Source organism: Ambystoma mexicanum, chromosome 2p (genome assembly GCF_040938575.1).
Source record: "Ambystoma mexicanum isolate Mex_15411 chromosome 2p, UKY_AmexF1_1, whole genome shotgun sequence".
Taxonomy (NCBI): Eukaryota; Metazoa; Chordata; class Amphibia; order Caudata; family Ambystomatidae; genus Ambystoma; species Ambystoma mexicanum.
In genome coordinates, this window is record NC_090923.1 from 418620818 (window position 1) to 418634776 (window position 13959).

Genomic DNA, 13959 nt, shown 5'->3' on the forward strand with positions numbered 1-13959 from the left:
AGATTAGGGAAAAGTTGAAAGAATTACATTATGGTAGTTATCACTTAGCTTGCAGGTTGGGCTGTGTGCCTTGTTGCCTGTTTCAACTGCCCTGTGGAAGCATCGGATTTGCATTTTGTAAGCAGTTGGTCTTTCTCATGTTGGTTTCCCGACAATGATCATTTCAATTTGCATTATTTTCTTTTAAAGTAAAAATGTGCGTGACCCTCTATTCTCTCAGCTTTACTTTTTCTTGTTTTTCGCTCCTGAAAGCAGAACACAAAGGGAGTAAATCCTGGGAAATGGGGCAAGCTGTTATTGGGCATTTGATGACAACTCTTATCAGTGGGGTGTTTCTGGGCATTTTATGGAACCCATTGAGATTTATTCAAGTGCCTTGGTAGGTGATGGCAATTCTTGGCAAAAGAAAAAATAACTTGGGCAGTTGTTGCCAATTCTGGTCAATGGGGCAACTTCATGAATATTTAATGAATACCCTTGGAAATGGGCATCAGGCTTGTGGCAGTGTGAGCACACTGCACTGAAGTCCAGTGGCTGTCAATATTCGGCCACGTTGGTGGACTTCCTGGTCACTCTGCTAGAAACTGGAGATGTAGCCTGCCAGGCCACAGGAGATGCCTATAGAAAGGGCATTATTGTGGATTTTGCCAATGCTGGCTGCTTTTTTAGGCAGAAAACATATGGGTTGTTATGGTATAGAAATTCTGAGAGGAGTGATGATGGCGTTTATAACGCGCCTATACACAAGTGTTTCAAGGTGCGAGTGGGGTTCTGTCTTTGGGAATGTGATTTTTCCTGTCTAAGACGTTGGCTTTTATGATGCTGTGAGACTGTGTATAGGCCAGTTACATACATAGTGCACTAGAGTTAACACTGTCTATTTAAAGTAGTCTGATTCAATGTTGCTACCAAAGGAGTGAAATACAAACAAGTATAAGGCTAATTATTCTTGGCAGGCTGTAAGCACAGCGATGAGAAGTAAGGCACCATCTGCTAAGAATAGGCAGGTTCATTTTGCTAGCAGTGGAGTGAAATACTGACATGTATAAAGGCTAATTTCATTATTTAGCAAAGCATTGAGCAACAAGGCAAGTCTAATTTAGGCAAGGCAACAAGTAGTCAAACACGGTCTATTATGGTGGGCTGATTCAATTTGCTACCAATAGAGTGAAAATGCAAGCTGGTATACGGCTAATTGTTTCTTAACAGGCAGTGAACAAGCGAGTTGGTACCTTCTACTATGGTAGGATGGTTCGATTTCTGCTAGCGGTAAGGTGAGATACAAACAGATACAATGCTAGTTCATATGCGACCCTCATCAGGGGAGCAGGAACATACAAATTACAGTGGGGCTAATATTCTACATGGATTGAGGCACTAATAAGCAGGCTACAGTGGGCAAGTATCAAAACATGAACTAGGGCCTTGGCATACTAATTACAGTGGGCTGATATCCAACATAAACTGAAACACTGGTGATCACGTGGTCAAAGTATGTTACATTTGCAATATTATGTTACCTACAATAATTGATGTAACACGCTCGGAGTCCAAGACAGATGTGGCAATATAACGGTTAAACCCACAGAGGTGGCATACATCAATGCACTTTAAGCGGCATATGAATGCAGATTTTGTTAGGACGAAATTGGCTGTGCAAATAACTATACGGTAGAGCCTGTACAGTAAAGAGAGCGGGGTATGGCTCTAGGCAAATAGTACAATTCTCTATGGGTTGGATGAAACAAATCGACAGCACAAGGTGCAAGTTACATGAGCGGAACATTGACTGACTTACTAGACATGGTCGACTGTGCAGGACACAAGAGATGGGCAGCACCCATATACCAGGAGAAGGGAGTAATTCTCTTGGAGAAGGAACCTTCTTTTGGACTATAATATAGCTTTATAGACCTACAGCGAGGGCCGTACCGGGCGTTATGGGCCCTGAAGACCGCAGGTGTATTTGAACACTTTCATATACACCAAAGCAAGCAGCTTCTACGTTGTATTCTGCAACGTTGAAGCTGCTTGCTTTGATGTACGTGAAAGTGTTCATATACACCCGTGTGGTGTATATGAACAGTTTCATATACACCAAAGCAAGCAGCTTCAACGTTGCAGAATACAACGTAGAAGCTGCTTGCTTTGGTGTATATGAAAGTGTTCATATGCACCGCGGGTGTATATGAACAGTTTCATATACACCAAAGCAAGCAGCTTCAACGTTGCAGAATACAACGTAGAAGCTGCTTGCTTTTCAAACACCCGATTTGCGGGCTGTAATCAATCTGCGGGCTATATCGGTGAGTATAGCCTGCAGATTGACCAATCAGCTTCCCAGAAACACCACTAGGGTGTTCTAATATCTTTAGTTGTAGTGTAAAGGATAGAAGTAGGTTGTGACACAGGACGGTGGAGTTTGATTTTGACAGACATTCTGACAGATCCTTTAGTATTAGTTTGAGGCAGGAAAATCCCTCTTAGAGAGGAGAGGGAGGTTCCTTTACCCCTCAAATAAAAGTTTATAGCAACCAACATGCCTCCCTTGTGTCAGTCTCCTTCTTTAACACCCTTACAATACATAGTTCTTTTGTGTAATTATTGTGTGCTTTATCAAAGTAATGTCTGTTTTACAACAACAAATACTTTAGTAAGTATGATTGTTTATATAGCACTGAACATGTTGCTAACCAGAAACCATCAGGGGGAAGTACAGGATCTTTTGCATGTAGTGTAGCGTTTCTGTAATTTCCTGGAAATCTATAAATTCAAATCAAAGTTTGCCACTTTTTGGCGATCCAACCATTTGAATTGCAACCATAAAAAACAAATGCCATCTCAGTCAACTATTTTTATTTACTTTTGCCTGGGTTTGATAACATTTTGTAAGTGTTATAAGTGTTAAAGCAGGGATTATGATTATAGCGTTGGTATCCTGTCTTCACAGTCCACAACTTAAACAACCAGGTGACAACCCGCTCCCAAAGTCAAAATGATGGAGAAAAGAACATAGACTCTACAAAGAGACAGGAAATATATAGAGAGGAAAGGTAACAAGCACATCAAAGATCTTTCCGTCCTATTAGCAAGGAGTAGATTAAGCGATTTTGACGAAACTTACATTTTCTGTAGAATTCATTATGTGGAATGCGAACATCAACGAGGCCCTGAAGGATCTAATAACAAAAAAATAAAATATATGTAAGCAAAAACTATGCTAGTCTCCAAGGGGCACTCTTGGGATGATTCATATTTTTTTCAAGTACTTTGTCATGGGAGACATGAATACAATAACTGCTGGAATCGATTTGTATATATGAATGCAAATGTATTTATTCACTAAACATTTCCTACGTTATACAATTAGTTGACATTCTGTTATTCTCATTTTGACCATACTTGTGTTACTTTACTTTTCTTTATTTTCCCACAACATTTCCTTTTCCAATGGGATTGTGTCACAAATGGCTTGACTAATTCCACTTACTCAGGAACATAGAGTTAAAGGATTTTATTTTTGATTTATAAGGCTGCTGGGTCGTTCAACTAAGGGCGATCCGTAACTAGTCCCTTGACCACCAGTGACTTCCCTCCACCCTAGCCCAGGCTTCCCTATTTACCCCAGTGATGCAATGCAGCTATGTATCAGTGTCCCTTACTGTCTAATATGGTCTATCCAAGTGGTGAGGGCCTAAAGGTCATAGCCCTTACTTCTGATGCCCTCATGGTGTGATCAGTGATATTTAAGAGGCTGCCTGCCCCTCATACTTTTGTTCCCTATCCCAATCCTATCCCTGCTCTCACCCTTCTTATGTCTCTCCGCTGTTCTCCTCCTACTCGCTCCTCCTTCCCCACCTCTGGTCTTTCTAGTTCTTCCCGCTCTCTTCCGTCACTCCCATCGGACCTACTCCCTCCTATGTTTGTCTCCTCCTCTTTCGCTCTACTCCCCCTCCTACCACTCTCTCCCATCTCTCTCCTCCTCCTCCTCCTCCATACCTCCTGTCAACTTACCTTCTCCCCTTTCTCTCCTACTACGCTCTCCTATTTGCCACTTCTCCCCTCCTCTCGCTCTTCGGTCTTCTTACAATCCTCTTCTTTCTCTCGCTATAACCCCTGACCCCCCGGCTACACATATACATTCCTATGTATAAACTCCCCCACTACACCCATCCTTTCTTTCTTTCTTTTACTCACACTTCCTTCCTCTCTTTCACTCTTTCCCTCTCTCCGACAATACTAACTCCCACTAACTACTCTCACTCTTTCCCATCCCCCACGCCCTTTCTTTACTTCCACTCACTCCAACGTACACTCTCGTAACCACAACTTAAAACGTTAGTACCTGGAACCGCCCTCTCTCTCACATCCAATACCTCACTTTGCCTCGCATCAAACAGCTCTATAGATTTCTTACCGCTCCAAACCATCTTCCGCCTTCCAATCTGCCTTCTGCCTATGAAATATTTATACACGTGTCCTCTTGTTTCTGTGGTACCTCCCCCTTCCAATGGGCTTCCTGCCTCACGCAACACTAAGGTTTTCAGTGGGACCAGGATATCACAGTACACATGTTTGAAAACTCTGTCAGGGATGCTACACTTCGTCCCGGTAAGTTTGAAGTTACTATGAAAGGGAGCTTCTTGGTCGGCGCCACCTTTCCTCCGTTTGTTTTGTTTGGTTTCTGCTGCAGTGGATTCCAGATCTTGCTGTACTGCAAATTAATAACATTCTGACCAGAATAGAGGCCAGTAGGTATTGAATGATTGAAAGTGGTACCCACATTAATGAACAAAGCACACTTGTGGGACGGGGGAATCAGGGAACCCCTGATTCCCTCAGCCGCCTCTGTGGTAGGATCAGCTCTGCCATATGCACTGGTAGGCCACCTACCCAGGGCCAAAAGGGTTGCAGGAGACCATTTCTTGTTATTCACATGGGCATGCTGTGGACAGTGAACTGCACAAAATCGCTTTTCCTGTCCAGCCCGCCCTCTATACTGTAACACTGCCCACATGCCTCTACATTTCTCTGGCTCTCTCTAGCACCATAAGACAAAAGCCCATGTTGCATTCTCCTGCTGCACAGTACTGCTTTTGCTCAGTAAAACACTAACCATTAATATTCATCAATGTTAATGCATCAATTGTTCTCCAATACTTTACCACAGGTTTGAACACAGGGTTAACTGAAAACATAATTTGTGCCCCTTTACATACATGTACAAATAGAGGCATTTTTTTTCGTGCCTAAAAACACTTGTGTACAGGCGTGTTATAAATGACTCGTATCATATATATCGTATCATATTTAATCAACATGTTGCATACAAAAATAGTTGTATGGATAAAACATCAAAATAGAAAATATTTCCATATCAGGAAAAGTTAAGAAATAGGTACAAGACAACAAAGAAGTGTCATTCTATCAAACAGAATTTACTAAAGGTGCAAGTAAATTGGGTAATAATGTCATTATATCATTTAGCCTAAAAATATAAAATGGGAAAGTAAATGCCTTTAGGTGCAAGTTTTATTGACCTTTCAAATGCCTAAAACCATGTAGATAGGGTTAGCCTTTGACATAAATTGTAATGAGATCTGCTGTGGTCTCCCCAGTCCGTTATTGAACTGCCTGCAAATATATGGAGTATACCTTGCTCACATAGTGGGGGTCTGTAAAACACAATTTAAATACATAATAGACTAAAACAAGGCTGTCTCCTAGCCCCATTTCCGTTTAATTTACAGGTTACTGATATGGTCTAAATTTTAAGTAATTAAATCCTATGAAAAAAGGTACAAATAAAATCTTCTACCTGTCATAGGGTAATGACGCTGAGATTTGACGCTCCAAAAGGCCAAAAAAGGTTCTGCTGTATTTCCATTCTCTGAATCTGAAAATTAGCCCCACAACAGGAGCCATTTGGATTTTTATTAAAAACTTGATACACATACCTTCATGTGGGTGATGGAGTGAGGATAAGATACACATGAGAGGATACAAATACATCAGAAGCTGATTTGACAACTTAAATTGGGCAATACATAAATATGTTAAAGACAATCTCTACATGTGTTGTAAATATTTAATATTTCAAGAAAGGTTCTGCAATAAATCTTGGAAAACCATTAGGTTATATGATATTGAAATAATCCCCATTCCAAGTTGCTACGGGAGGAATGCTCTATTAAATATCAAAATGTGCTGGATTAATGGTTTAGAGAGCATTCTCTTAAAGAAACATTTCCGTTTTACGGAAATCAATTTGTGTGGAAAGTATTCAGCTCTAAATGTAAGGGATGGTCCTTATATACTGGAACCTATTATGTGATGCCACATCAGAATATTTAAAGCAGATACTTTGGGAAGAAATGAGCAATGGAATTTGGCCACGAAGTAAACAAATAAGTGGTGTGGCGAGGAGTCTAGTCTCAAAAAATGCAACTGCAGATAATTCATTAAAACATCTCTATGGATTTTCAAAATGAAATAAAAGAAATTAAATCCTAGATTATCCTAGATATTAATGCCATTCATGATTTTGATTTTAGGAAATATAGCAAAAAGTAACAGGCTCTGTAGACAATAACACTCATCAATTGTTGAAAATCAATGATCCTGTAGGTCACTGTTCCGATTTGCTTATCGCTTGATGTGCTTTGCACTCTGAAGTAAACTGCACTGTGAATGGGTGCGTGTGGTTGGCTGACATAACCTGGAGCACATGTTGGTGGGAGGCGAGAGTTGGTGTGCTGCTGCATACTGGCACCTTCTGTGCTCTTTCCCCACCTGTCGCCTCTCCCGTCATGGTGCACTTCTTTGCGGTGCATTGCAGTGCAAATGATCTCTGAAACCGTGCCTCCTAGGGCCTTGAAAGTTTTGTTCCTCGTGTTGAGACCGGTCCTTCTATGACCACATTGATGTTTTGCCGATTTCAGGCAATTGTCCCATGTGTGATAAGGCTGAAATCCAGGGAAAGGGGTGGGGTGTCCAGATGTCATGTAGCCAGTAATGTACGGATGGTCGTAACAGGTCACTATGCAAAATTTGGTGTGGAATTGTATGAGGAACATACAAACACATTTTCCATTTTATATATATATATATATATATATATATATATATATATATATATATATATATAGATACAACTTTTTTAAAATCTTTTATTGGGGCCACTTTGTTTTTGTAATCATCTTTTTTATTGGTTTTCCAAAGGAACAGTACATTCAACTCCATTCAATAAAAAAACAAAAAGAGTACAATTGATATTGATATTTTATTTCTATCGCGCTCGTACACAAGTGTTTCAGAGCGCAAAATACATATGACATATGATTGCAACAGTTCCCTCCTTACCCGCGATCCCCTCTCCTACCTCCCAACCTCCCTTCATTGCCCCCACCAAACACAAAAGCGCATTTTCATCTTGCAATGCTAAAATCCATGTTATCCTATATCCAATAGCTTGACTCTAAGCTTTGAACCCTGCAGTGTACTTTCAAGAGCAGGACCTCTCTCCACTCGTAAGAGAAGCTAGCACTTTTATTTTGTATCACATAACTCACCGACTCCAGCGCCATGGATTTCCATATTTTTCTCAGCCAGTCTTGGAGCCTGGGCAACTCATCCTCTTTCCACCTTTGGGCTACAAGTAAAACGGCTGCTATCATGCCCTTCTAGTTGCTCTGGTCAGGGGTTCCCGAACTTGCTCCCAAGTTCTATTGGGGGCCAGTTTTCAAGGGACTGAGTTCCAGCTCACTCAGCATTATATTTGCAATTATCTGAAGATTGGCAACTTTATTTTTATTTTAGGTTTGGGATTTTCCCACTTTTAGGTTATGAAGGCACCTGGAATGGGATACATTTTGAACACAGAAAATATAGATTCTGCAATTCAGGGATAGACGACAACACGCGTATGTTTGTAGGTTGTGTTGTTTTGAAGGAGATAAGCGGTGGTTGCATAAGGTGTGTTAAGAATTAGTACGATGTGGGAATGACATTATTATAAGGGTATGTTATAAAGACGAGTCGAATAAGTTAACTATTGCACTTTTAAGACTGTTTGGTAATTGAACAGCTTGTAGACTTAAAACCAAGTTAATAAGCAATTTTGTTTTTTTGGTATTCTAGCTGATTTAAATTTGTATTACTGAGATTCACTCTTTTCACATATTATTGTACATTTGTAATTTACTTTTTTTCTTGAAATGTGCTATAATAAATGACAGAGCCTCACAATCACAATTTAAGCAAATGGCCAGAGGACAGCAACAAATGGAAACAAAGCCATGGAGCAGCACATGCATGGGAATGGGTTTCATTTATTGAGCAAACAAAAATAATACAAATTCTATCAAAATACGTGTTGGCTTATCCAATACATCTAGCTTTCAAAATGTAGAAAGTAAGACGTTTTTGTAAAGTCTCTCCACCTTGATTGTCAGGAAGGAGGATAGATGTGTGGGTTGATAAGCATGATTGTTTAGATGAATGGTTGAGGTCATTGTGGGAATGGATGTGATTGGGTGAATGTTTGAGTGTATTGTGCAGAACATAGCAGCACCATTGAGCTTTTTTGGGGTTGGACATGTGGCAAATGAACAGTGATACTGTAAATCACTTTCATGAAGCTGTGCCCAGAATGTAGTCCGTATTCATACTGTACATCCCTTTGATGTTGCAACAATGTATGCCAACATTGCCACTGCAAATCATTTTCATGAAGCTGCATCCACAATAAATTGCAGTACTGCCAACGTAAATTACTTTCATGAAGTTGCACCCGCAATACATGCCAGCAATCATAGTGGTAATTACTTTGATAAGGTCACGCCCACAATATTTGCCAGAATTGCCACTGTATGTCGTTTTCATGGCACTGGATTGGGATCCCCATTTTACACCAAACAAACATATAACAATTGCAGGCATAATCAGACAAACAATGCGAATGAGAAAGGATGGCATACAATGCTGCACTGCTCTTCCACTCGGATACTTAGTACTCAGTCTTGCAGAAACAAAAAGAAAAATATGCATACATACACAACACACTCGCACACAGACTGACACACACACACACACACACACACACACACACACACACACACACACACACACACACACATTGCATAACAATCAAACCAGGGGCACACAGTGTCAAACACTACCTTTACACACACCCATATCTTCTGTGGAAAGCTTCAAGCTCTCTATGGTCTGGCAGGCAAGTGGCAGAGGATTCCACATTACAGATCACAGGATGTGGAAGGAAGACGTCTATCTAGCATAGGGAGGCAATTGCAGTGAGGTTGTCTAGCAACAGCAACCTATGAGCATTAATGCCACCATGCTGTTTTGAGACCAAGTACCAGCCCAATGCTTGGTGGTGAAGGGGGATTTTCGCATCTCCGTTTTGTTCACCTGCACAAAGCATTATGGTGTTTGACTTGTTAAACTGGAATGAAAACTGAAATGTGTAGAGGGAGAATGGATAGGACACACCCAGGGCTTTAAGTGGGCCGGGGCCTGCCGGGGCCGGGCCCCGGCAGTCTCCAAAAAGTGGGACTGAGCCGGGGCCCTGCCGGGGCCCCTGTCCCACCACACGCAACATTGGCGGGATGCATTATCCCGTCGCGGCAGCAGCCGCGACGGGATATGCGCCTGCCATGAAGTCAGGCGATCTGACAGAAGTGGCAGCCAGCCACAGCAATGCTGTGCCTGGCTGCCACTTCTGTAAATCATAGTAACTGCCTCTGGTGACCTCTCGCGCGAGGGGTCACCAGAGGCAGTTACTGTCCCTTTGTTTCCCCAGGTCGCCGAGGCGTCTTTAACCCTCGGCGGACCTGGGGATTCCTTGATATTTTTCGAGGTTTATGAAAGATGGCTTGAAAAGTACACAATTCAAGCCATCTTTTATAAACCTTTGCCGACGGACAATTTTGTCCGTAGTCAAAGCTTTATAAAAGATGGCTTGAATTGTGTACTTTCAAAGCCATCTTTTATAAAACCGAAATGTTTTTTAAAAAAAATGGCCTGAAAAGTAGGCAAACCGTAAGGTATGCACACACACATATATGCATGTTATATATCTGTGTGCGTACCTTACTATGGTATGTGTTCTTTGCAAGCCATCTTTTCTAAACATAGAAATGCATATTTCTATGTTTAGAAAAGATGGCTTGCAAAGTACACAAACCATAGTAAGGTACGCACACAGATATATAACATGCATATATGTGTGTGTGCATACCTTACGATTTGCGTACGTTTTAGGCCACGCCCCCCACAAGCCACGCCCCCAAATGAGGGCACCCCCCTCGATTTCTTACCCCACTTAAAGCCCTGGACACACCCAATGAAAGGAACGGGATCCAAGCAAAGGCAGTAATGATAATAAAGAATGCAATAGAAATAAAAAAAGCACTGCATAATTTGCTTGACCAATGGCAGCCAATATAGATTGGATTTTAGTTGTACTTAGTTCGACAACACGAACAAAGGCATCCATAAGAAACAATAAGGAGCAATAACCCAAGCACAATGTAACGTAGCAGTAAAGTGGAGAGCACATGAATGTACCAAGCAAAAGGGACAAATGGGCTTATAAAAAAGCATGTTTCTCAAAGCTCTGACCTCCTTAAATAGTTGCACCGGCTCCTGAAAAATGTCTGCTTTGAGAATTTAGGTTTCAGCAAGATGAACATGTCATACTTCATGAGAAGATGGGCTCCTAACCATGTACCTGAAAAAGACTGGCAATAGCACACTCTCTCGTCAGACCTTTGAAAGTTCAACCTCTACCCTTGCAAAGCTAATATTGACCATGCCAATGATTGTTATTGTTGCAATGGAAAAGAGCATCCAATGATATTTCTTAATTTCTGTCAGATTGCTTCTCCCGGTTTGCTCTGCAGCTTTGTGTTTTAAACTTTCTGACGAGCACCTATCATTTAGGCCTCAGTCAACTCTCACTTGCATACTGATGAAGTCTTGTGGTTCAAAGTGAAGAGAAATGTCTCAAGTGTTGCTTTTAAGGGTTCCATGCCATTTCAACAAACGAAATGATTTCAATGTACTTTGATTTGGGGGGGGTCCCCATTCCCCTTTACTACCACCCCCACCCCTTTTACCCCTTACCCCACAAATACATTTATAATTCGAAGCATTTTCGAAGTAATTTCCAAGAAGTAACAAACATCGAAGTAATTTACTTTGTGGAAACAACGGGATATCCTTTTAAGAGCTTATTTTGTTTGCATACTGCATTTCACATTTGGTTTTTCACACACCTGTGCTGCATTACTTTTTTGCTACTATTGATTTTATTTCTGCTACTTGGTATTTGATGGTCTGTACTTTTATGTCATTAGAACTTACCTTTTATATAGCTATGCTGCCAGAGAGTGATTTTCATTGGGACTTTGCATCCCAACTAAAGCAGTATATTTGCAGGAGCCAGCTTGGTATGGTAACACCTGGCAATGTTATTGTTACTGGGGTATGCGACAGCTGCGATAATGTTTCTATTCAGTGTGCGTATCCTTGTAAGTGAAAACCTCCAACTTTGGCATGTAAAACTACATTACAGTGAAAAAAGCCCAGCGTTTTATTATACAACAATATTGTTGCTGTGTGAGATTCAACTTTGACCAGGGACATACAAGGATACGCACACTGAATTTGAGGTCTATCGCACACACCGGCCACACTTGGACCAGGGTGGGAGCCCAGGATCGGGGTTGAAAGACCGAGGTAGAATGTTTGTGGGAGACCGAATTATTAGATTAGATTATTTTATCGAAATAAAACTTTGTTCTTTTCTCCCCTGAACATTTTCCGACTTGGCCCAAACCCCTAACCCCCTATTTACCTGCTTCCGACTCGCCGAGTCCTTGCAATGCATGTTCCCTTTCACTTCTGTGATTGGGAACCGGCGCCGCAGGGTCCTTTCCTTTTTTTTCGGGTCCGGCTGTGGGGGACACCCACGCAACCCGCACTCACAATATAGCGAGCAAGGGTGGGGGAGGGAACACCCCCGCAGCCCCCACTACTGAATGCGTGATTTGGTCAAACTTTTTAGCTGTTCGGAATTTTCAAACGGCCGAAATTCGGCCAAATCACGCATTCAGGCATTTTTCAACACTGTCATTTTTGCCGATTCCGGGAGCCCAGGGTGGAGCGGCAGGAGATTTTTTACTATAGCGCGTGAAACTGTCTATGATGCTGTTCTATGCAGGTAGTATCTGCGCCAAATGTTCAATACGCTACCGCCAGTTCACTGATTCCTACAGACATACTTCCACCCTTTCGTCAATAAGGACTATGAGAGGCTCTGTTTCCAGCAGGCTTGTCAGGGTCACACAGAATTCCTAGATGCCTTTGATACTAGGTTGCACCAACTGGCCATGTTCTGTGGCCTGCAAGGTAAAATAGTGAAATAAGGGTGCAAATAATTCAACATTGCGCCTCCTCTTGACTGCAGCAGTAAAGCCTCATGGAGCCGGACATACAACTGCACTGCATACTTCAATTGGGCAGAGTGCATAAACTGGCATCAGCACAAGCAACTCACATGTAAGAAGCTATCAAAACATTTGAAGAGGTCAATGCGGTAGTTCCCAATACTCCTTTGCAGTCTTGCATGAGAACAATGGTCGACCAAGGACATCAACAGCTGAGCAAGGTGAGGAAAAACACACCATCTGTGAAGCATGCAGGGGTTCACTGACCCTCGTGTAAAATTGCCCAGCGATGAAACAAGCCTGTTGGAGGTGCAGTAAGTAGAATAATTTCACCAACGTCTGCCTAGCACAGTGGTCACGGAACCTTGTCAACAGATCCATTTACTCTAGCTGGTTCATAGTGATAATACCGAATCAAAAAATCTCGAAAACAAAAATCTCGAATACAAAAGGCCGAAAAAAAAAATATCGAATTTATTTTTCAATGTGTTTTTTTCCAAAATGGGGGGGTTCCCCCCCAACCCCCCTTTTTTCATTTTTTTTTTATTTTACCCCTTTTTTTTACTTACCTGACCCCAAAAACATATATAAATAAATAAATAAAAAATTCGATATTTTTTTTTCTCGAGATTTTTGTTTCGGGCTTTTTGTCATTCGAGATTTTGTTTGAGATTTTGACTGACCACCACTCTAGCTATTGGACCCAGTCAGGAATGTGTTGCTGTGGTAATCAACAACAGCTTGCAGTCAAAACCCACAATGGAGGCCCGAGGACATTTTCTGAGCCTCAGCGATGTTCCGTAAGCATTTTAGCAGCATCATAAGTTCTGATGCTGATCAAAAGGTACCTCAGTAAATGGGATGATCGCGCCCTAATTTAAATTCCTCCAGCCGCCTGCCAAGCTGGTACAATCGGAAAATCACATCTTCATATGGAGGCTCATCGTCACTCCCCTTAAAAGGTGCTTTTTAGACAAGGTTGGCGCATGATCAACCATTGATACCTGCCACCTTCTGTGTCACGGCGGGTGCTAAAGACACCACCAACTTTACCACTGTGCAAAATTACAAGTTTGGGCCTAGAGTGGAGGATTTGCCTCCAGGAAAAAACTGGAGGTAAATCCTCTAACTCACTGCTGAAAAATCATCAGAATCACAGTGGCGTAAATTCCGCCACAGTAATTCCGCCAAAAAAGCCCAGTTGAATTAAATGGGGAATTATACCGCCACCACCACTTGTAATCCGGCGTAAACAGTAATTCATTTGGGGTCGTAATTCAGGCAGATTTACTGCCGGGATACCGCCCCAACTCGTAATGAGGCCCTATGTATTAAGAGTAACAGAGTAAAATAACAGGTTGTTTTGTGTTGTTCATGGTAAAATCTATTAAGGATTGATAGGTTGTTGTGACGAAGGATATTCCATGCCTAAGAGCATCCACCGTAGCTGACGTATTACTTCAATGTACTAAATGGAGAGGACGGG

The 13959-nt window shown here is 41.7% G+C and overlaps 1 protein-coding gene across 3 annotated transcripts in view; it reads right to left on the reverse strand.

Moving 5' to 3' along the window:
• Window positions 1-13959, reverse strand: part of ABHD6 (abhydrolase domain containing 6, acylglycerol lipase) — a 597080-nt gene that overhangs the window by 40991 nt on the left and 542130 nt on the right. For all 3 annotated transcript variants that reach the window (XM_069643773.1, XM_069643772.1, XM_069643774.1), the window contains exon 7: window positions 3125-3179. In XM_069643773.1, the coding sequence (XP_069499874.1) occupies window positions 3125-3179 (55 nt within the window). The remainder of the gene's footprint in view (window positions 1-3124; window positions 3180-13959) is intronic.